Genomic DNA, 25,212 nt, shown 5'->3' on the forward strand with positions numbered 1-25,212 from the left:
CATACTACCTACCCAGCTAAGATCTTGCTAAATATGTGCATTACCTGGTGATGTGAGCGGCTGGCGGGTCTCCATCATGGCCTCCTTGTACAGATCTTTGTGTCCTTCTAAATACTCCCACTCCTCCATGGAGAAATAGACAGCGACATCCTGACACCTTATAGGAACCTGACAACACAATATACAGTCATCACTCAGAAGCCTCCAGTACTGTTACTGTATAATGTCCCAGCATTCCCTGCAGCGTCACCTCTCCAGTCAGCAGCTCAATCATCTTGTTGGTGAGTTCTAGAATCTTCAGTACCTTGATATCCTCATGTATCAGCGGGTGAGGTGGGGGCCCCATGATTGGGCTCAGGGGTCTTCCCCATCCATCACACACAGGGCCCCGACAGCCATCACTAGAGGTCTTCTTTACTACTGTGTAATCCTGTATATGTGGAGACATTAATAAATATCACTACAGGCATTTCCAGAGTCCATCCCCTCCCCAGTGACATCATCAGTCATTACCATAGATAAGAATGATGTAATGTGACATCATCTGAATAGCTCCTCTCTCCAGTGACATCATCTGTTATTACCATAGCTAAGAATGATATGTGACATCATCAGAATCTCTCCCCTCTCCAGTGACATCATCTGTTATTACCATAGATAAGAATGATGTAATGTGACATCATCAGAGTCTCTCACCTCCCCAGAAAGCTGGAAGAGTATCTCTAGGGTAAGATTTAATACACTCTCCGCCATCTTGTTTCTGTCGTTCTCCATCTTTGATGAATGAATCCTGTAGGGATCTGAATGGAAAAAATGTAAACCGATGTAAAAACCACAAAAAAAAAAAACAAAAAAAAAAATTAAAATAAATTAACTGGAGATAATAAGGAGAAACATTTTAAAGTATTTATTCTATTAGTTAATATTGCTTCACAGCCCGTGTCCTTCCTGGTTTCTGCTGACCAGGACATGTGACTGCTGCAGCCAATCACTGGCTATAAAAGGGTCACTGCTGTAACCAGTGATTGGCTGCAGCAGTCATATGTCCTAGCCAACAGCAACAAGAAAGGACAGATTGGTAATGTAGCAAATCATGGGAAAACCCCTTTAAGTAGTTATTAAAGGGAACCTGTTTTGGAACCTTTATGAAGCCTGAACTACAGGCAACACAAAATCCCAACAGGGTTCTCCTCACCCGGATCAGTTGGACTGATAATCGACTCAGGCAGGGAGAAGCCAGCAGCGATCGCCCCACTGACTCTTCTGCAAGTTTAGAGCTGCTTTTTACAGGGTTTTCTCTGAGCGCTACAGTGTTTTAGCGCACAATATACCGTATATTCTGGCGTATAAGACGACCCCACAACTGTCACCTTATACACCAGGAATACAGTGTCAAAAAAAAAAAATCATTTCTCACCTTCCCCAGCGTTCTGCAGCGCTGCTGCAGGCTGTTGCTCCCTCCTGGTCCCCGGCAGAGCATTGCTTTCTGGACGCAGGGCCGTCAGCCAATCACAGCCATTCAATGACATCATTAAATGGCTGTGATTGGCTAAAACACACGTGCCTTCAGCCAATCACAGCCATTCAATGACATCATTGAATGGCTGCGATTGGCTGACAGAGTGTGTTAGCCAATCACAGTATTAGCTTTCTGGAGGCGGGGATTTCAAGCCCTGCGTCCAGAAAGCAATGCTCTGCCGGGGACCAGGAGGGAGTGACAGCCTGCAGCAGCGCTGCAGAACGCCGGGGAAGGTGAGTAATGATTTTTTTTTTTGACACTTTCTCTTTTTTGTATTACCGGCGTATAAGACGACCCCCGACTTCAGAGCAGATTTTTCGGGGTTCAAAAGTCGTCTTATACGCCGGTATATACGGTAGATGTCTGCAATGTACATGCGTGTTGGGATGTATGTGTGACATCGGCCAGCAGAATCCTCCGGACAGCCTCCCGGTAACCCTTTTCCACCAAAGGACGTAAACGTACGTTCTGGCAGAGGGGTACTTTATGCAACAGGACGTAGAGTTATTTCCTGAGGATAGCGCGAGATTATAAGATAGCCAGCCTCCTGCAACAGCGGGGGTGCAACGGGACTGCGACTCCGCTGTTAACTCCTTCCCTGCTGCAATTTACTTAGAAAAAGATAAAAAATAATGTGATGTAAAAAAAATGTAAACACCTTTTTTTGTGCTTTTTCCCATATATTTTTTCAAATTAAAATCCCAATAATTTGGTATCGCAGTATCCATAATGACACATTCAATAAATTGAACATGCTTTTTATCCTGCACGGCAAAAGGCGTAAACACCCCCTTCCCCCAAAAAACTGAGGCAAAATGCTTATTTTTATCATTTTCTCCTCCCCAAAAAAATTAAATAAAAGTGATCAAAAAAGCCGTATCTACCTAAAAATGATACCAATAAAAATTACAGCTCGTCTTGAAAGATTAAGCCCTCACTGAGCTCCGTCAAATGAAAAAAGTTAGAAAACTTTGAATGCAGCGATATAAAAGAAAAAAAAGTGTGATACCTACCCGATAAATCGGGTTTCCAGGAGTCTCCACGACAGCACCACCTGAGATCGCCTCCTCCTGTGAGGCTTTTTCCATACTGCTGCCTTGCATATCTGCTCCACGGATGCCGAGCTATGCTCGGCCCATGAGGTCGCTATTGCCCTCATGGAATGGGCTTTAAGAGCTGAGGGGGCCTCCTTCCCCAATGTCTTATATGATTCGCTAATGGCCAGGCGAATCCACCTGGCTATAGAGCTTTTAGCTGCTTTCTTCCCCTTGTTAGGGCCTGAGAACTGGACAAACAGGTTGTCGTCCTGCCTCCATGGGCTTGTAGCCTCGATGTACGTCAGGACCGCTCTTCTGACGTCTAAGCAATTTAGGGCTCGTTCTCTCTCGTCTTTTGGGTGATTATAGAACGAGGGGATTACTATGTTCTGGGCCCTATGGAATGGGGATACTACTTTAGGCAAGAAGGTCGGGTCCATTTTGAAGACTAATTTGGTGTCTGTAATTTTGAGGAGCGGGTGGCGGATGGATAGGGCTTGTAGCTCGCTGACCCGTCTGGCTGAGGAAATGGCCACTAGGAAAATTGTTTTAACTGTGAGCATTTTTATTGAGAGCCCCTCAATTGGTTTGAAGGGTTCCCCTGACATGGCCCCCAAGACTAAATTCAGATTCCAGTCTGGGCATATGTTGGTGGATCTAGGTCGCAGCCTATCTGCCGCAGTCAGGAATCTACTGATCCACCTGTCCCCAGCTAGCTTAGTGTCAAATAGGGTGCTAAGGGCTGCCGTTTGGACCCTTAGGGTGCTTGGGGGCGAGGCCCATATCCAGGCTCTCCTGCAGAAAGTGCAGGATCAATGGGATGTCCGCACCGCTGCTCGAGGAGTCTCTCTCCTGTTTCCAAGAGATAAACCTCTTCCAGATTTTCTGGTATATGCGGTTGGTTGTCTCTTTTCTACTTGCCATTAGCGTCCTGACTACCTTGTCCGAGAATCCCCTGCCCCTCAGTATGGATTCTTCAGTAACCAAGCTGTTAAATGGAGTCTGCTTATGTTGGGGTAGTTCAGGGGCCCCTGCGTTAGGAGATTCGCTTGAGCCGGAAGGGTGACTGGCTCCTGGATGCTCAGGTTCTTTAGGAGGCTGAACCAGCTCCTTCTTGGTCAAAAGGGAGCCACCAGGATAAGGTTGCACGCCTGTGACCTGAAGTGCTGCAGCACCCTTGGGATTAATGGAATTGGGGGAAAGGCGTACGCCAGTTCTCCTCCCCAATCCTGGCTCAGGGCGTCCACCGCTGTTGGCTGGTCCTCCTGTCTGAGGGAGAAGAAGTTCTCCACCTTGGCATTTTGTTTTGACGCGAACAGGTCCAGTTGTGGGAGACCCCATTTGTCCGTCACAATCCGGAATGCCTCCTGGGATAGAGACCATTCCCCTGGGTCTAAACGCCTTCGGCTGAGAAAGTCTGCCCTCTGATTCAGGGATCCCTTCAAGTGTACTGCCGATAATGCGGCCCTCCGCCCAGCGAAATATTCTTTGTGTGATGCTCTGTAGAGCTGGCGACCTCATGCCCCCCTGGTGCCGAATATGGGCCACTGCTGTGGTGTTGTCCGATAGCACTCTTATGTGCTGGTTTTTTACAGTGTCCCCCAGGTGCTGTAGGGCCTTCCAGATCGCCTGTAGTTCTCTGTAGTTTGTGGACTGGTGTTTCATCCCCAGCGGCCATGGGCCCTGTAGGAGCTTGTCTCCGACGTGCGCCCCCCACCCCCAGGAGCTTGCATCCGTCGTGACCTGCACAGCCTTGATTCAATATCCAGTGGACCCCCCTTCGTAGATTTCCCGGGGACGTCCACCAGCACAAGGATATTTTCACCGAGTTCTTGATCTGCATTCTCCTTTCTAGTGAGGATTGCCTGCCGTCCCATGCTGAGAGAACTGCTGCTTGCAGAGGTCTTGTATGCGCCTGTGCCCATGCTACCCCCGGGATGCATGACGTTAGACTTCCCAGGAGGGACATAGCCTCCCGGATTGAGCATGACCGTCTCCGAATGAAGGATTCCACCATCTGTCGCATTTTCTACACTTTTGACTCGGGGAGGAAGGAGCACTGAGCTTCTGAGTCGAGTGTTATGCCTATCCTCACAGAAAAGAACTTTACTGATAATTAAAATTTAACTTTTATTCTTATATAACTAAAAAGGAGCCATATATGTACATACATAGAGAAAATTTACTATTAAAATTTTTTTTCAAAACACTGTGTTGTGTTTGGATACGCACTCGTGGTGATTAATACTTGTTTGTTTCCAAATATGAAACCACTTTATTTTTGTTTTTATACCCACACAAAACTGCACAGAACTTGGTGCTGTGCATTTTGTGCATAGGCACCCTTTACTATGCTGGTAACAATCAGTCTATCAATTTGTAAATTTTACTCTCTTTGTGGTATCTTAGATTTTCGTTAGGTAGTTGTGGTATAACCCCCTCCCTACACATTTATTCTTGGAAGCAGGTTATTTTAACAAGTGGAGCTTTGGTCTATTTATTCCATATAAAGTTCCATCATTATTCCATCAACGCGTTTCTATAACATGAGATGTGTGTGTTATTTCATCAGGATGGAAGCAGTCTGGTTTATAATAACCTTTATGATGTTATTAAATTAATATGCTCCGGTCCATATTAATTGGGATATGGATTGCTTCTTTATTGTCTGTTTTTTGGGGACTTTAAATATGTTTGCTGGTTTTACTTGAACCACCTATGTTAATCAGAATAGACAATGATTATATGCATTAGTTTAAATTTGGTGATCACATCAGATGCCTATTTTAATACCCATTAACACCATTAGCTGAGCATTACGCTATCCAACCTAAGCCCACATTTACGGGGCTAATTATATGCATCAGCTGTTTGGTGATAAAATAGGCATCTGATGTAAGCACCTATTAAAGGGGTTGTCCCGAGGCAGCAAGTGGGTCTATACACTTCTGTATGGCCATATTAATGCACTTTGTAATGTACATTGTGCATTAATTATGAGCCATACAGAAGTTATAAAAAGTTTTATACTTACCTGCTCCGTTGCTGGCGTCCTCGTCTCCATGGAGCCGACTAATTTTCGGCCTCCGACGGCCAAATTAGCCGCGCTTGCGCAGTCCGGGTCTTCTCCTCTTCTCTATGGGGCTCCGTGTAGCTCCGCCCCGTCACGTGCCGATTCCAGCCAATCAGGAGGCTGGAATCGGCAATGGACCGCACAGAAGCCCTGCGGTCCATGAAGACAGAGGATCCCGGCGGCCATCTTCAGCAGGTGAGTATGAAGACGCCGGACCGCCGGGATTCAGGTAAGCGCTGTGCGGGTGGTTTTTTTAACCCCTGCATCGGGGTTGTCTCGCGCCGAACGGGGGGGGGGGGGGTTTAAAAAAAAAAAAAAACCCGTTTCGGCGCGGGACATCTCCTTTAACACCGTTAGCTGAGCACTACACTATCCACATTAAGCCCACATTTATGGGGCATATAGAGTAGAGAGTTAGCTACTCTCTACACTATATGCCCCATAAATGTGGGCTTAATGTGGATAGTGTAGTGCTCAGCTAACTGTGTTAATAGGTATTCACATCAGAAGGCTATTTTATCACCAAATTTAAACTGACTATAATTAGGATGTCGTCCAGGTACGGGACTATCAGAATCGACCTCTGCCTTAGGTAGGCTGCAACCTCCGCCATGATTTTCGTGAAGATGCGGGGTGCTGAGGAGATTCCAAAGAGCAGGCATCTGAATTGGAGAGGTCTTGTCCTCTTGCCCATCTCTAGCGCGAACCTTAGGTACTTCCTTGAGTCCCTGTGGATTGGTATGTGAAAATAGGCGTCTTTCAGGTCGATCGATGCCATGTAGGCACCCTTGGGGATCAACCCTACTGCTGAAGTGATTAATTCCATCCTGAACTTCCGATATTTGACGAAAACGTTCAGGGGTTTTAGATTTATTATCATGCGTGAGCCTCCGCCAGGTTTTTTTTATTAGGAAGAGTCTGGAGTAATGCCCCCAGGTCTCCTCTCTCTGTGACATGAAGGATACTGCTTTTAGACGTTGTAGGTCCTGTACCGCCTGCTGGAGCGGGTGCAGTTGTTGCGCTGGACCTCGGGTTGTAATGTATCTTCTCCTGGGGAGGGATACCAGCTCGATTCGGTATCCCTGCTGCAGGATCTCCGGGATCCACGGGCTCCTGCAAATTGAGGCCCATCGATTCGCGAAGCTCCGCAGCCTCGCCCCCACTGGGATGGCGTCAGGGCTTCTGCTTGGCTGGATCCCCCTGGTGCGGGTTGAAGAGGAAGTTCTTCCCTCTGCCCCCCTTGGGGTAACTTCAGCGGCCCGTCTTGCCTTTGCCTCTACACGGTTCCGGCTGTTGTGCTGGGGCCCGGAAGAAGGTCCTCCCTTTACGCTGTTTTTCTTCTGGGAATCCTTTCTTTTTATCTGACGCTTTTTCTAGGATCTTGTCCAGATCCGGACCAAAGAGGAACTGGCCGTGAAAGGAGAGCGAGCATAATTTATTTTTTGATGTCAGGTCACCCGACATCAGCACTCATTGCTTGTTACTGGTGCTGCAGACACTCTTGGGGCAGTAAGCCAATACCCACTGAATGGCTCTTACTCACTCAGTGCCATCTTCTCTCAGGTTCCTTTTAAATTCCTTCCTTTTTTTTTTTTAATCTGGCGCCTTTAATTTTAAGCTCTGTCCCCTCCGAGCGCCGGCCGCGCTTGCCGCGATGACATCATCGCGTTAGTCACATGGCGCGGCGCCCTGCTCCCCTCCCTGCTCGTTAAGGGGAGGCAGGAAGCGCCGCACTCGTTCCTAAGCCGGCGCTGAGGAGAGCTGGAGCCCCGCATTGAACCCCTCATGGGCCGCCGCGGGAGGAACCTGGCCCGGGGGAACCACCCCATGTGGCGTCCCGGGAGCCGCTCTGCAGGTAGGAAGGACAGGCTGGACCACTGCCCTCCGATCGCTGGTACGTTCTTCTGGCTGGAGTCTCCACCAGCCCCTCTCGGTGATCCTGCCTCCTGGCAGGACAGTAAAACACTGAGGAGGGGAGGGGGAATTTTAACTTCTCGGTGTGTTCCTGTCCTATCAGGAGGAGGCGATCTCAGGTGGTGCTGTCGTACAGACATCCTGGGAAATAATTTCCAAAAAAGGGGTTTTTATTGCGGAAAAGTGGGGGGAAAAAAAATAATTTTTGAATCGTTGTAATCAAACCGAACTGCAGAAAAAAAACCAAAAACGTATTGTGTCTTTTATGCTGCACAACTAACAGTATAAAACTCTCCACCAAAAAAAAAAACAAAACAAAAAAAAAAACTATGGCAGAATGTATGCGTGTTCTCTCCCTCTTTTACAATACAGTCAACGTATCAGACTAAGGTTCACCACGCAAAAAACGAGCCCTTATACGGCCGCGTCGATGGAAAGATAAAATTATATATTTTCTAAAAAAATACAAGTCCTGGAGTGCTGATTTCACCATAAATCAAGTGATTGGTAACTATACTGATATGGGTCGCTAAGTCTTGCACCACACTCGTATATACTCTCCCACCTTGTGGTATTGTGTTTGGGTTGTGTTGTTGCCCACCTCATTTATACCATGTGAATAGAGGGGGACGGAGGAGTGAGGAGAGAAATCTCCTGCCCTACTCCGTCCCCCTGCTGGTTGCTCTGTGAGCAAGACAGCTCTGCTTGCTCCCGTTCAGGAGCACGGGGATACAGGAACAAGTGTCGGGCATCGTTTGCCGACATTCGTCCCATGTAGAAGTACCTTTAGTGCTGTTTTATGGGAGATAATTTTTTATTCCATTTTTGGGGGGACGAGGCGCCTACACATCGCCCATTCTAGCATTAGTTTTTCTCTCTCACATAACATTCACTGTGTGGCATAAATACCATGCTGCTTTAACCCTTTTCTTGCTGACCATGAATCTCTCAGGGAGGCACTCCAGTAGGTAATGTAGGTGGAACATCCTTGCTACTAATGGCTGTATCTCAGGCTGTATTGTGGCTGGAGGACCGATTTTATGCTGATCTTAAAGCCAATAATGTGGAATGTTGGTTGTGGTCACAATACAGCCTGAGATACAGGAGGGCGAAGAGGTGGATTAAGTGACACCTGCGCAGACCCACAGCTCTCAGTCTGGTCATTCCTGGGTTTCTACAGGCTTTAGCTCAGGCTGTGTTGCACATAGAGCATCCATCGTAGCCTTGTTTTAAATCTAAAAGGCCATTCTTTACACAGATGTGACGATATCGCCACGAGACAATCACAGCAATATCGCATCTCTGTCCAGTGCAATATCACTGCGCTTTCTCACAGGAATATCGCGATTGTGTGTCACTACAAAGTCGCATAACTTTGTTGCGTTTTTTTGCCAGGATTTTTGGATTGGGGGTGGGGGGTGGGGGGGTTGAAATACAAAAGCCCACCATGAAAACAAACCCTATCTGCATGAAAAAAAAAAAAACACCCATCAGGTAGCTGCAGCACCCTTTTCTATAGTGTTCAGGCAATGCTGCCTGGATAGGAGGTTTAAAACCCCCACCTCTAGTAATCGCTGGCTGTGATTGGTTCTCAAGTGCAACATGCTTGATAGGTGATGTATTTTTTTTATGTAGATAAGGTTTATTTTAGGGCTTTTTTACAATAGGAAGTACCACTGTAAAAGTTGCATCACCCCGCACAAAAAATGTGTTTTCTTGTGGTGTGATGCAACACAAAGGAAGGCTCCATAGGGAAACATGGGCTACAAAACATTGCAAATCACGGCTGTATAGAGCATGCCATGATTTTGTATTCTCACAATGTAGCAGTCTACAAAACATTGGTAATGTGAAAGAACCCATTGAAAAAAATGGGCTTCACATACATGCGATTTGTAGCACTGTCGCATCACGAGAAAATCATACAATTTTGTAGCCTGTGTTAAAGAAGCCTTAACCCCTTAGTGACGGCCCCATAGTGTTTTTACATCTTAGCTAACTGGGTTTTAATCCTAGAGGACGTAAAAACATGCATCCTGTTAGGATTAAAGCCACATGGGCTATGGACGTGACAGCACCAATGCTGTCGGTTCCTGTGGGTAGCCGACAACATTGAGCTGTCATTCCGGGCCGTGGGAAGCCCTTCCCCCCCGGTAATGCGATCGGCGCTATCCAATGGACAGCGCCAATCGCATTAAAATAAAAAAAGTTAAAGATTCTGCTGTCCTGATGGATCAAATCATCAAATCTATCAGGGCAGCTGAAATTACTCACCCTGATGTCCAGCGGTGAACTGCTCCTCCGGGACCCGACGCCTTTCTTTGTGCATGTGCATCAGACGTATGACGTCACACGCAGAAGGCCAGGAGCATCAGCAAATTTGAAGTCTCCTGGCTCCTGAAGGTAGCCGGGAGGCAGGAGATGTCGGCAGGGACCACAGTCCCCAGACCCACGATCATTGGTATCCAATGGAAAATGTGAAGAAGAAAAAAAAAAAAAGGAAAAAACTTCAGCTACCCCCATGGATCAGATCCATGAGGGCAGCTGAAAATACTCACCCCAGTCCTCCGTGATGTCCCACGGTGATCGGGACCTCCCGCGGGTGCTGCGAATGCGACCATTTGCCAGAGGGCCCGGCAATTTTAAAATCTGCCTGCACATGGCTGTCAAAGATAGCCGAGTTCAGAGAGATGTGACCGGGGACCACTGTATGTGGTTCCCGGTCATATGATCCCTGTTAGCCATCGGATAACAGTGATCGTGGAATGGTAAAAAAAAAAAAAGTTTAAAAAGTTCAAGTTTCATCTCCCCATACGGATCGTATCCGTGAGGGGAGATGAAATTACGTAACTAAGGTGCCGAGATTTGTCCCACAATGGGATCTTTATCCGTGGATCTTACCCTGGCTTCGGCGCATGCGGCCATCAGCAAAATGAGCAAAAGTCGAGGATTGCCCAGGAAATTTAAAACCTGTAATATGTATTTTACAAGAAGCCCCGGGAACGCTCGCCTTCCTGCAGTTCCAGGCGCAGCTTGTTGAGCGCCTTCTGTGTGAGACCGCCGCACCTCGGCAAGCTTATGAAGACCCACAGAGTGCCACTTTTTACACCCCATCCCCGCCGCTGAGGTCAAGAAACACCCCCAAAAAAGCATGAGAGGAGGGGGGATACCCGATTTAATTGCCCCATGTGCCCATCCCAACCAGCCTTCGTAATTACCCCGATCTTCAGACATACCACACAGTTTACATTATTACTTTTAGCTAAGATTTGGGGAACGCCAAGAAGGGCGTGTGGGGGGTTATTTTTAGGGAGTCAACTGTTTTACGCACAAGTGAGCAATAGGGCCTGGAATTTATTCAGTTGTGCCCTGAAATCCAACGGTGTTCCCTCCATTATAGGCCTTGCCATGGGTCCTGTAAGCAGATTAGGGCCACGATGAGTATGTTTCTGAACACGGGACAAACCGGGTGAAAGTCTTCATTCACATGTGTGCTGTACAAAAAAAAACAAAAAACTGTTTCTAAATTGACACAATTTCCAAAAAAATGAAAACTGCAATTTTTTCCTTCTGCTTTACTTAAAGTAATTGAAAAATTGTGGGGTCAAAATACACAGTACACCCCTAGATGAATGCATTAAGGGGTCTAGTTTTTAAAATAGGGTCATTTGTGGGGGCTCTTTATCGTTTTAGCTGCTCAAGGGTTCTACAAGTGGGCAATGGGGCATAAATCACCTTCATGCTAAATTTCTGTTCTGAAAACCCCCGGCTGCTCCTTTAAGTTTGGCCCCCGTTGTGCATCCAGACATATTAGGGCCACAATGGGCATGTCTCTTAACACAGGGAAAAAAGGGGGATCCATTTTGGGGTGTAAATCCTCATTTTCATGTGCACCATAGAAAAAAAACCCTGGCTTTAAAAATGACATATTTGCAAAAATATCAAATTTTATTTTTTCTCCTCTAAATTGCATTAATTCCTAAAAAATTAAGTCTTGATCAGCACCATATTAATATTTATATCTATGATTAATATATAAAGAATGAAGTGCCATCATCAATTATTCGTACCATGGATATTAAGAACTACAAGTAGTTATACTTTTCTGCTCACCTGGAAATGACATTTTTATTTTTATTTTTCTGCCATTATTAATAAATCTGGTCATCTAATGATCAAAGAAAAGTCTTTTTTCTATCTGGAGCAATGAAATAACCTCAGCAATATACTGACCATGAATCCGAAACCCTGCATAGATTGTCTGAATCTAGATTTGTTTAATTATGTCATCGAAACTAGAGTCTATTGGTATTCTATTACAGCCCTAAAAAAGATGGCCGACGCGCTCTTTTGCCCATACACCAATGGTGATCTGGGAGATGTACGTCATGACATCGTGTCACGCGCAACGTCATCAAATCACGCTACAGCAGGTAATCATCGCCATGACTACAAGAGCACCTACTGACTAGAGATGAGCGAGCACCCAAATGCTCGGGTCCGCGTTACTCGAGTCGAGCTTTTCATAAAATTCGAGAGCTCTACTCGAGTAACGAACCCCATTGACTACAATGGGAGACTCGAGCATTTTTGTATGTGGGACGCCGGGTGATGAGCCTTCTTTCCCCTGTGGGGGGTCTTTCTCAAACTCGAACAAGCTTTAAGCTCGGCAGAGTATGTTCGCTCAACTCTACTACTGACGCCTTTTGTAGCGACTAGACATATGCGATACGTAGAAACGGCGGTTGGGCTACATTATAGTTATTTCAATTGGATTAGGTCATTTACGGGCATCTTGAGTTACGATTTGTCGCATATTTATCCCAAGGAAATGCCACACGAGATGCAGGGGAATAAAACGAAACCCTCACAAAATATCTCATACCTAACGCAGGAGGAGGTGCGGAAGCATCTAAAGAAGACTAAAATCGATAAATCGCGGGGCCCAGATGGATTACACCCAAGGATACTAAGGGAACTAAGTGACGAGATAGCTAGGCCGCTATACCTAATATTTCTGGACACTATCAAGACCGGTGTTGTACCATTGGATTGGCGCATTGCCAACGTGGTTCCAATTTACAAAAAAGGGAGCAAAAGTGAGCCTGGTAACTACAGGCCAGTAAGTCTCACTTCAGTAACGGAAAAAATTTTCGAGGGGATTCTGAGAGACGCCATCGATGAGTACCTCAAGGAGAATAAGGGAATAACTCCTCACCAGCATGGGTTCATGAAGGGTCGCTCATGTCAGACAAATCTGATCAGCTTCTACGATGAAGTAAGCTCTAAGCTGGACCAGGGAGAATCTATTGATCTTGTATATCTGGACTTCTCTAAAGCCTTTGACACCGTGCCACATAATAGGCTAATATACAAAATGGGGCAGCTCGGACTGGGCGAAAACGTGTGTAAGTGGGTAAAAATTGGCTCAATGATAGAAAGCAGAGGGTGGTAATAAATGGTTCATACTCTGATTGGGCCCCCGTCGCTAGCGGGGGCCACAGGGTTCAGTATTAGGCCCCACTCTGTTCAACATATTTATCAATGACCTGATAGAGGGGCTGCACAGCAAAATATCAATATTTGCAGATGACACAAAATTATACAATATAATTAATGCAACGGAGGACAATGTGCGGCTACAAACGGACCTGGACAAGCTGGGTGCTTGGGCAGGAAAATGGCAAATGAAGTTCAATGTTGAAAAATGTAAGGTTCTGCACATGGGCAGGAGAAACGGATGTCACCAATATACACTAAATGGGGTACCGCTGGGGAAAAGTGAGATGGAAAAGGATCTGGGGGTATTAGTGGATAATAGACTAAACTGGAGTAACCAATGCCAGTCAACTGCTGCAAAGGCAAATAAAGTCTTGGGGTGCATTAAAAGAGGTATAGGGGCGAGGGACGAGAACATTATCCTTCCATTATATAAGGCACTTGTCAGACCTCACATGGAATACTGCGTACAATTCTGGACACCGGTGCTCAGGAAAGATGTAACAGTGCTTGAGGGGGTTCAAAGAAGGGCAACTAAACTAATACATGGAATGACGGGACTGGAATACCCAGAGAGGCTATCCAAATTGGGACTATTTACTCTAGAAAAAAGAAGGTTAAGAGGCGACCAAATAACCATGTATAAGTACATGAGGGGACAACACATGGATCTCTCCCGCGATCTGTTTACACCCAGGACTACGACAGTAACAAGAGGACATCCGCTACGATTAGAGGAAAGTAGGTTTCATCACCAACACAGAAGGGGGTTCTTTACTGTAAGAGCAGTTAGACTGTGGAACTCTCTACCGGAGGAAGTGGTGATGGCAAAATCCATAGAGGAGTTTCAAAGGGGACTTGATGTCTTTCTGGAGAAGAAGGATATTACAGGATATAAATATTAGGTTAATTGTCAATCCGGGTATACAGGCAGGTAGGAACTATTAGGGGTTGATCCAGGGAACAGTCTGATTGCCATTAGGGAGTCGGGAAGGAATTTTTTCCCCAAAAGGGCTAATTGGCTTCTGGCCTTGGGGTTTTTTGCCTTCCTCTGGATCAACACAGTAGGATAGACAGGCTGGACTAGATGGACAATGTCTTCATTCAGCCTAATGAACTATGTTACTATGTAAGTGTACCATCGTTAACATGGCCAGAATGGTTCACAACTTACCTGATAGGCTGAGGAAATTAAAGGAGGAGCTAGCAGCCTATGTAACTTCGGGCCGAGCCATCAGACACATATAGCCCTGGCCTACCATCGAGGCCAGAGGTTCTGCCTCCATCTTCTGTTTTGGTAGATTTTTCAACAACAGGTATAATTCACTCGCAGCAATGACAGGCTTCAGCTCAGCAGTAGGGAGGATACAGAGGAACAACACGGCCTTATAGCCCACGTTATCTATAAGTCACCAGTCCTGGAATGGGGAGTACTCCGGAGGAGGAATGGGGGTAGGGGTCACTCAACAAACACTGTCAGACAAACTACTCAAGAACATGGCTTAGTCTTAATGCACCCACACAATATCTGCGTGGGGGTCACAATTAAGTACCTCTGTGCGGTGATCCTAATGACAGACAGCCGCACAGGAAAAACGCCTGTGTTGTAACTAGGTACTTGTTTTAATAAATTGGGAGTTGTGCGCTCTTTCTGGAAGGCACTCCCTCCTCTCACATCCACTCTCCAGACACTACAGATAGTCGTTCCGCTTCCTCCATCTTCACCGACATTGAAGCTAAAGGTGCTTCTATGCGGCTGTTCTAGCACTCTGCAGCCGGGCAGATGGAAGACCTCCTTTAACACAGATGGCAGACCCCTTCCCACTCTCTGACACTCACATCATTCGTACCACAGGTCACATCAGCAAACAGAGCTGACAGGGAAGGATTTTATCAGTTAACCCTTCAGACCCCACAGCTGTGCAACATGCATACATAAAATGACATGACGGCCAACATGGCAACACATGTAGGACATTGATGGAGGGGATCAGGATGAAGTTTGGGGACACTACATTTCTACATGGGAAAAGTTGAAAATTGTCCAGTTACCAGAGGTGGAAAATGTCCAAAATCCCCGGTAGTAAAAGGGTTAGTAATCCCCTCCCCCAGCGGTGGAGACATGAGAGACTTGCTTTTATCACACATGCTGGCAGTTCATGCAGGGATCCAATCTCTTGCCATATCTTCAGCACATAGTGTACGGCTGCATGGTAGCACCCACCCTCTGCAGCAAGTGTTAGTCGTGAGCCAGATAGTTGTGCATAAGGCCTCATGTCCACGGGGAAAATCAGGCCCGCTACGGATTCTACATGTAGAATCTGCAGCGGGTCCCTCCTGCCCCGCGGACATGAGCGCTGAAAATACAAATAAATGAGAATAAACTTACCTCCGTTTCTTCTCTTCGCGGCGGCGTCATCTTCTCTCGTCGCGGCCGGATCTTCATTTTTCAGCTCGGCGGATGTGCACGATGACGTCGGTGACGTGCCCCGCGCATGCGCCGGGCCGAAGCAAAATGATCCGGCCGTGGCTGAGAGAAGATGGCGCGGCGCCGAAGAGAAGAACCGGAGCGTGTAAGTAAAATATGATTTTTGTGTCCCGCGGATCCGGACGGCTTCCATAGGCTTCAATAGAAGCCCGCGGGAGCCGTCCCCGCGGGAGACCCGCATGAAAATGGAGCATGGTCCGGATTTTTTCATGCTCCATTTTTTTTTAAATCACTTTTATTGACGATCCGCGGGTATTTATCTACCCGCGGGTGGTCAATGCATCCCTATGGGGTGCGGATCCGCATGCAGGAAATCCGCTGCGGATCCTAAATCCTATTTTCCCCGTGGACATGAGCCCTTAGGCAGGATCCTGTGTCTCTCAGACCGGTTTGGCCTCTCGTCTTACAGTCGCTCCACATGGAGACTCCGAGCGTCTTAATTCATCGCTGCTCCAAAATATGTTATTACATATCAATAAGAGTTACTTTATAAGACGACCCAACGGAGGCTTCAGCTTATGGCAGAGGCTGCGCTGGGATTGGGTACAGCTTAACCCTAGTGGGCCCTGAAACGCATCTACCTACCTCTTACTGCCAGCGGCTCCACACACACAGCTCAACACCTGCAGAGCCGGACGGCCGTGTGCTATCAGGACCTGTGATGATGTCACCACCATGTGATCACCGGTGTGGGAGGGGTCAGGGATCACATGATGGTGGGGGAGGGGTCAGGGATCACATGATGGTGGGGGAGGGGTCAATGATCACATGATGGTGGGGGAGGGGTCAATGATCACATGATGGTGGGGGAGGGGTCAATGATCACATGATGGAGGAGTGTCTGCAGGCCTCTGCTGCTGGATGAGTACAGAGTGTACTGTATGTGTACTGTGGATGTAGTAGAGCTGTATGTGTGTAATGTACACGCTCCTGTACTGTATGTGTATTGTGGATGTAGCAGAGCTGTATGTGTGTAATGTACACGCTCCTGTACTGTATGTGTATTGTGGATGTAGCAGAGCTGTATGTGTGTAATGTACACGCTCCTGTACTGTATGTGTATTGTAGATGTAGCAGAGCTGTATGTGTGTAATGTACACGCTCCTGTACTGTATGTGTATTATGGATGTAGCAGAGCTGTATGTGTGTAATGTACACGCTCCTGTACTGTATGTGTACTGTGGATGTAGTAGAGCTGTATGTGTGTAATGTACACGCTCCTGTACTGTATGTGTATTGTGGATGTAGCAGAGCTGTATGTGTGTAATGTACACGCTCCTGTACTGTATGTGTACTGTGGATGTAGCAGAGCTGTATGTGTGTAATGTACACGCTCCTGTACTGTATGTGTATTATGGATGTAGCAGAGCTGTATGTGTGTAATGTACACGCTCCTGTACTTTATGTGTATTGTGGATGTAGCAGAGCTGTATGTGTGTAATGTACACGCTCCTGTACTGTATGTGTATTGTGGATGTAGCAGAGCTGTATGTGTGTAATGTACACGCTCCTGTACTGTATGTGTATTGTGGATGTAGCAGAGCTGTATGTGTGTAATGTACACGCTCCTGTACTGTATGTGTATGGTGGATGTAGCAGAGCTGTATGTGTGTAATGTACACGCTCCTGTACTGTATGTGTATTGTGGATGTAGCAGAGCTGTATGTGTGTAATGTACACGCTCCTGTACTGTATGTGTAATGTGGATGTAGCAGAGCTGTATGTGTGTAATGTACACGCTCCTGTACTGTATGTGTATTGTGGATGTAGCAGAGCTGTATGTGTGTAATGTACACGCTCATGTACTGTATGTGTATTGTGGATGTAGCAGAGCTGTATGTGTGTAATGTACACCCTCCTGTACTTTATGTGTATTGTGGATGTAGCAGAGCTGTATGTGTGTAATGTACACGCTCCTGTACTGTATGTGTATTGTGGATGTAGCAGAGCTGTATGTGTGTAATGTACACGCTCCTGTACTGTATGTGTATTGTGGATGTAGCAGAGCTGTATGTATGTAATGTACACGCTCCTGTACTGTATGTATATTGTGGATGTAGTAGAGCTGTATGTGTGTAATGTACACGCTCCTGTACTGTATGTGTATTGTGGATGTAGCAGAGCTGTATGTGTGTAATGTACACGCTCCTGTACTGTATGTGTACTGTGGATGTAGCAGAGCTGTATGTGTGTAATGTACACGCTCCTGTACTGTATGTGTATTGCGGATGTAGCAGAGCTGTATGTGTGTAATGTACACGCTCCTGTACTGTATGTGTACTGTGGATGTAGCAGAGCTGTATGTGTGTAATGTACACGCTCCTGTACTGTATGTGTATTGTGGATGTAGCAGAGCTGTATGTGTGTAATGTACGCGCTCCTGTACTGTATGTGTATTGTGGATGTAGCAGAGCTGTATGTGTGTAATGTACACGCTCCTGTACTGTATGTGTACTGTGGATGTAGTAGAGCTGTATGTATGTAATGTACACGCTCCTGTACTGTATGTGTATTGTGGATGTAGCAGAGCTGTATGTGTGTAATGTACACGCTCCTGTACTGTATGTGTATTGTGGATGTAGCAGAGCTGTATGTGTGTAATGTACACGCTCCTGTACTGTGTGTGTATTGTGGATGTAGCAGAGCTGTATGTGTGTAATGTACACGCTCCTGTACTGTATGTGTATTGTGGATGTAGCAGAGCTGTATGTGTGTAATGTACACGCTCCTATACCGTGTATTGCGGATGTAGCAGAGCTGTATGTGTGTAATGTACACGCTCCTGTACTGTATGTGTATTGTGGATGTAGTAGAGCTGTATGTGTGTAATGTACACGCTCCTGTACTGTATGTGTATTGTGGATGTAGCAGAGCTGTATGTGTGTAATGTACACGCTCCTGTACTGTATGTGTATTGTGGATGTAGCAGAGCTGTATGTGTGTAATGTACGCGCTCCTGTACTGTATGTGTATTGTGGATGTAGCAGAGCTGTATGTGTGTAATGTACGCGCTCCTGTACTGTATGTGTATTGTGGATGTAGCAGAGCTGTATGTGTGTAATGTACGCGCTCCTGTACTGTATGTGTATTGTGGATGTAGCAGAGCTGTATGTGTGTAATGTACGCGCTCCTGTACTGTATGTGTATTGTGGATGTAGCAGAGCTGTATGTGTGTAATGTACGCGCTCCTGTACTGTATGTGTATTGTGGATGTAGCAGAGCTGTATGTGTGTAATGTACGCGCTCCTGTACTGTATGTGTATTGTGGATGTAGCAGAGCTGTATGTGTGTAATGTACACGCTCCTGTACTGTATGTGTATTGTGGATGTAGCAGAGCTGTATGTGTGTAATGTACACGCTCCTGTACTGTATGTGTATTGTGGATGTAGCAGAGCTGTATGTGTGTAATGTACACGCTCCTGTACTGTATGTGTACTGTGGATGTAGTAGAGCTGTATGTGTGTAATGTACACGCTCCTGTACTGTATGTGTATTGTGGATGTAGCAGAGCTGTATGTGTGTAATGTACACGCTCCTGTACTGTATGTGTATTGTGGATGTAGCAGAGCTGTATGTGTGTAATGTACACGCTCCTGTACTGTATGTGTATTGTGGATGTAGCAGAGCTGTATGTGTGTAATGTACATGCTCCTGTACTGTATGTGTATTGTGGATGTAGCAGAGCTGTATGTGTGTAATGTACACGCTCCTGTACTGTATGTGTATTGTGGATGTAGCAGAGCTGTATGTGTGTAATGTACACGCTCCTGTACTGTATGTGTATTGTGGATGTAGCAGAGCTGTATGTGTGTAATGTACACGCTCCTGTACTGTATGTGTATTGTGGATGTAGTAGAGCTGTATGTGTGTAATGTACACGCTCCTGTACTGTATGTGTATTGTGGATGTAGCAGAGCTGTATGTGTGTAATGTACACGCTCCTGTACTGTATGTGTATTGTGGATGTAGCAGAGCTGTATGTGTGTAATGTACGCGCTCCTGTACTGTATGTGTATTGTGGATGTAGCAGAGCTGTATGTGTGTAATGTACACGCTCCTGTACTGTATGTGTATTGTGGATGTAGCAGAGCTGTATGTGTGTAATGTACACGCTCCTGTACTGTATGTGTATTGTGGATGTAGCAGAGCTGTATGTGTGTAATGTACACGCTCCTATACCGTGTATTGCGGATGTAGCAGAGCTGTATGTGTGTAATGTACACGCTCCTGTACTGTATGTGTATTGTGGATGTAGTAGAGCTGTATGTGTGTAATGTACACGCTCCTGTACTGTATGTGTATTGTGGATGTAGCAGAGCTGTATGTGTGTAATGTACACGCTCCTGTACTGTATGTGTATTGTGGATGTAGCAGAGCTGTATGTGTGTAATGTACACGCTCCTGTACTGTATGTGTATTGTGGATGTAGCAGAGCTGTATGTGTGTAATGTACGCGCTCCTGTACTGTATGTGTATTGTGGATGTAGCAGAGCTGTATGTGTGTAATGTACGCGCTCCTGTACTGTATGTGTATTGTGGATGTAGCAGAGCTGTATGTGTGTAATGTACACGCTCCTGTACTGTATGTGTATTGTGGATGTAGCAGAGCTGTATGTGTGTAATGTACGCGCTCCTGTACTGTATGTGTATTGTGGATGTAGCAGAGCTGTATGTGTGTAATGTACACGCTCCTGTACTGTATGTGTATTGTGGATGTAGCAGAGCTGTATGTGTGTAATGTACACGCTCCTGTACTGTATGTGTATTGTGGATGTAGCAGAGCTGTATGTGTGTAATGTACGCGCTCCTGTACTGTATGTGTATTGTGGATGTAGCAGAGCTGTATGTGTGTAATGTACGCGCTCCTGTACTGTATGTGTATTGTGGATGTAGCAGAGCTGTATGTGTGTAATGTACGCGCTCCTGTACTGTATGTGTATTGTGGATGTAGCAGAGCTGTATGTGTGTAATGTACGCGCTCCTGTACTGTATGTGTATTGTGGATGTAGCAGAGCTGTATGTGTGTAATGTACACGCTCCTGTACTGTATGTGTATTGTGGATGTAGCAGAGCTGTATGTGTGTAATGTACGCGCTCCTGTACTGTATGTGTATTGTGGATGTAGCAGAGCTGTATGTGTGTAATGTACGCGCTCCTGTACTGTATGTGTATTGTGGATGTAGCAGAGCTGTATGTGTGTAATGTACGCGCTCCTGTACTGTATGTGTATTGTGGATGTAGCAGAGCTGTATGTGTGTAATGTACGCGCTCCTGTACTGTATGTGTATTGTGGATGTAGCAGAGCTGTATGTGTGTAATGTACACCCTCCTGTACTGTATGTGTATTGTGGATGTAGCAGAGCTGTATGTGTGTAATGTACACGCTCCTGTACTGTATGTGCATTGTGGATGTAGCAGAGCTGTATGTGTGTAATGTACACACTCCTGTACTGTATGTGTACTGTGGATGTAGCAGAGCTGTATGTGTGTAATGTACACGCTCCTGTACTGTATGTGTATTGTGGATGTAGCAGAGCTGTAAGTGTGTAATGTACACGCTCCTGTACTGTATATGTATTGTGGATGTAGTAGAGCTGTATGTGTGTAATGTACACGCTCCTGTACTGTATGTGTATTGTGGATGTAGCAGAGCTGTATGTGTGTAATGTACACGCTCCTGTACTGTATGTGTATTGTGGATGTAGTAGAGCTGTATGTGTGTAATGTACGCGCTCCTGTACTGTATGTGTATTGTGGATGTAGCAGAGCTGTATGTGTGTAATGTACACGCTCCTGTACTGTATGTGTATTGTGGATGTAGCAGAGCTGTATGTGTGTAATGTACGCGCTCCTGTACTGTATGTGTATTGTGGATGTAGCAGAGCTGTATGTGTGTAATGTACACGCTCCTGTACTGTATATGTATTGTGGATGTAGCAGAGCTGTATGTGTGTAATGTACACGCTCCTGTACTGTATGTGTATTGTGGATGTAGCAGAGCTGTGTGTAATGTACACGCTCCTGTACTGTGTGTATTGTGGATGTAGCAGAGCTGTATGTGTGTAATGTACACGCTCCTGTACTGTATGTGTATTGTGGATGTAGCAGAGCTGTATATGTGTAATGTACACGCTCCTGTACTGTATGTGTATTGTGGATGTAGCAGAGCTGTATGTGTGTAATGTACACGCTCCTGAACTGTATGTGTATTGTGGATGTAGCAGAGCTGTATGTGTGTAATGTACACGCTCCTGTACTGTATGTGTATTGTGGATGTAGTAGAGCTGTATGTGTGTAATGTACACGCTCTTGTACTGCATGTGTATTGTGGATGTAGCAGAGCTGTATGTGTGTAATGTACACGCTCCTGTACTGTATGTGTATTGTGGATGTAGCAGAGCTGTATGTGTGTAATGTACATGCTCCTGTACTGTATGTGTATTGTGGATGTAGCAGAGCTGTATGTACAGGAGCATGTACATACTCTGCTGGATGCTTATAAGATCAAAATGGTGAATTGGTTAAGAATGATGTTGAGAAGTCCGAACTTTTAAATTCCTATTTTGTGTCTGTTTTCTCTCAGAAAGTAGATGGAAAATCAACTGATCTTCTCTGTACTATTAATTGGGGGAATAAAAGAATAGCAGGCTATGTATAAGCAGAGAGATGGTGAGGGAACACTTAGCTAACTTAAATGAATTCAAGTCTCAAGGTCCAGATGAATTACATCCTAGGATGCTAAAGGGAGCAGCGGGGGCAATTGCTGAACCACTCGCCATAATCTTTGAAAATTCCTGGAGAACAGAAGTCCCAGAAGATTGGAAAGGGGCAAATGTTGTCCTATCATCAAAAAAGGGAAGAAGCTGGATCCAGCTAACTACAGGCCTGTGAGCCTGACTTCTATACCGGGAAAGATCTTTGAACAAATTATTTACCAGCAAGTATGCAAGAACTTAGATGAAAATGGAGTATTTATCCAGAGCCAGCATGGGTTTGCAATAGAGATGAGCGAACGCGTTCGTCCGAGCTTGATATTCGTGCGAATATTAGGGTGTTCGGGATGTTCGTTATTCGTAACGAACACCATGCGGTGTTCTGGTTACTTTCACTTCCTTCCCTGAGACGTTAGCGCGCTTTTCTGGCCAATTGAAAGACAGGGAAGGCATTACAACTTCCCCCTGTGACGTTCAAGCCCTATACCACCCCCCTGCTGTGAGTGGCTGGGGAGATCAGGTGTCACCCGAACATAAAAGTCGGCCCCTCCCGCGGTTCGCCTCAGATGCGGTGTGAGTTAGATGAGGGACAGTGCTGTTTGTATCGGAGCTGCTGTAGGGAAAGAATTGGTAGTTAGTGTAGGCTTCAAGATCCCCCAAAGGTCCTTATTAGGGCCACTGATAGCTGTGTGTTGGCTGCTGTTAGCAGTGGCAAATTTTTTTTTTCTCAAAATCGCCTCTGCAGACCGTTGCACCTGGCATTAGGGACAGAAGTGCTGCATAGGCAGGGAGAGTGTTAGGAGTGAGTGTAGCCTTCAAGAACCTCAACGGTCCTTTCTAGGGCCATATTTATCCGTGTGCAGTACTGTCCAGGCTGCTGTTAGCTGTGCTGCATTTTTTTTTGCTTCTCAAAATCGCCTCTGCAGACCATTGCACCCTCCATTGATACTGCAGGGAAAGAATTGTATAGGCAGGGCCACAACACAGTTATTATTCATTGAATATACGCAGTGCTGCCTTTTGGTGGAAAAACAAGTGAAAACAAATCTATTTGTCCAGCCTCTGTCCGTCCTTACGGGCGGTGGACACGTGTGAGCTGCGTGAAGAACAGTGCTAAATCATACGCACCCAGCTACGCTTTACTGCTGGCTTCGCCATTTGCTTTCCTTAATTGGGAAAAAAAATACCTGCTCTGCCAGAGTTATAATAACTCTGCTACCCTCACGTTCTGTGACACATAAGCAGGGACACAGCACAGTTATTAAACTTCTCATGTTCATAGAATATACGCAGTGCTGCCTTTTGGTGCCAAAAAACTGAAAACAAATCTATTTGTCCAGCCTCTGTCCGTCCTAAGGGCGGTGGACACGTGTGAGCTGCTTGAACAACATTGCTAAATCAGACGCACCCAGCTACGCTTTACTGCTGGCTTCGCCATTTGCTTTCCTTAATTGGGAAAAAAATACCTGCTCTCCAAGAGTTATAATAACTCTGCTACCCTCACGTTCTGTGACACATAAGCAGGGACACAGCACAGTTATTAAACTTCTCATGTTCATAGAATATACGCAGTGCTGCCTTTTGGTGGAAAAACAAGTGAAAACAAATCTATTTGTCCAGCCTCTGTCCGTCCTTACGGGCGGTGGAGACGTGTGAGCTGCGTGAAGAACAGTGCTAAATCATACGCACCCAGCTACGCTTTACTGCTGGCTTCGCCATTTGCTTTCCTTAATTGGGAAAAAAAATACCTGCTCTCCAAGAGTTATAATAACTCTGCTACCCTCACGTTCTGTGACACATAAGCAGGGACACAGCACAGTTATTAAACTTCTCATGTTCATAGAATATACGCAGTGCTGCCTTTTGGTGCCAAAAAACTGAAAACAAATCTATTTGTCCAGCCTCTGTCCGTCCTAAGGGCGGTGGACACGTGTGAGCTGCTTGAACAACATTGCTAAATCAGACGCACCCAGCTACGCTTTACTGCTGGCTTCGCCATTTGCTTTCCTTAATTGGGAAAAAAATACCTGCTCTCCAAGAGTTATAATAACTCTGCTACCCTCACGTTCTGTGACACATAAGCAGGGACACAGCACAGTTATTAAACTTCTCAGGTTCATTGAATATACGCAGTGCTGCCTTTTGGTGGAAAAAAACTGAAAACAAATCTATTTGTCCAGCCTCTGTCCGTCCTAAGGGCGGTGGACACGTGTGAGCTGCTTGAACAACATTGCTAAATCAGACGCACCCAGCTACGCTTTACTGCTGGCTTCGCCATTTGCTTTCCTTAATTGGGAAAAAAATACCTGCTCTCCAAGAGTTATAATAACTCTGCTACCCTCACGTTCTGTGACACATTAGCAGGGACACAGCACAGTTATTAAACTTCTCATGTTCATAGAATATACGCAGTGCTGCCTTTTGGTGCCAAAAAACTGAAAACAAATCTATTTGTCCAGCCTCTGTCCGTCCTTACGGGCGGTGGACACGTGTGAGCTGCTTGAACAACATTGCTAAATCAGACGCACCCAGCTACGCTTTACTGCTGGCTTCGCCATTTGCTTTCCTTAATTGGGAAAAAAATACCTGCTCTCCAAGAGTTATAATAACTCTGCTACCCTCACGTTCTGTGACACATAAGCAGGGACACAGCACAGTTATTAAACTTCTCATGTTCATAGAATATACGCAGTGCTGCCTTTTGGTGGAAAAACAAGTGAAAACAAATCTATTTGTCCAGCCTCTGTCCGTCCTTACGGGCGGTGGAGACGTGTGAGCTGCGTGAAGAACAGTGCTAAATCATACGCACCCAGCTACGCTTTACTGCTGGCTTCGCCATTTGCTTTCCTTAATTGGGAAAAAAAATACCTGCTCTGCCAGAGTTATAATAACTCTGCTACCCTCACGTTCTGTGACACATAAGCAGGGACACAGCACAGTTATTAAACTTCTCATGTTCATAGAATAT

At 45.8% G+C, this 25,212-nt stretch overlaps 3 protein-coding genes across 3 annotated transcripts in view; 1 reads left to right on the forward strand and 2 right to left on the reverse strand.

Annotated features, from left to right (window-relative positions):
- LOC136627153 (zinc finger protein 585A-like) overlaps positions 1-796 on the reverse strand; it is a 58,048-nt gene extending 57,252 nt beyond the window's left edge. Inside the window, exons 1-3 of the mRNA XM_066602089.1 lie at positions 697-796; positions 251-430; positions 45-168 (exon numbers count right to left, since the gene is read on the reverse strand). Of these exons, the coding sequence (XP_066458186.1) occupies positions 45-168; positions 251-430; positions 697-774 (382 nt within the window). The 5' untranslated portion in view covers positions 775-796. The remainder of the gene's footprint in view (positions 1-44; positions 169-250; positions 431-696) is intronic.
- LOC136629072 (zinc finger protein 585A-like) overlaps positions 1-25,212 on the reverse strand; it is a 331,519-nt gene that overhangs the window by 258,852 nt on the left and 47,455 nt on the right. The window lies entirely within an intron of this gene.
- LOC136628986 (zinc finger protein 420-like) overlaps positions 1-25,212 on the forward strand; it is a 457,969-nt gene that overhangs the window by 119,348 nt on the left and 313,409 nt on the right. The gene's annotated exons all lie outside the window — the stretch shown is intronic.

The sequence above is a fragment of the Eleutherodactylus coqui genome, chromosome 5 (genome assembly GCF_035609145.1).
Source record: "Eleutherodactylus coqui strain aEleCoq1 chromosome 5, aEleCoq1.hap1, whole genome shotgun sequence".
In the NCBI taxonomy this organism is placed as follows: Eukaryota; Metazoa; Chordata; class Amphibia; order Anura; family Eleutherodactylidae; genus Eleutherodactylus; species Eleutherodactylus coqui.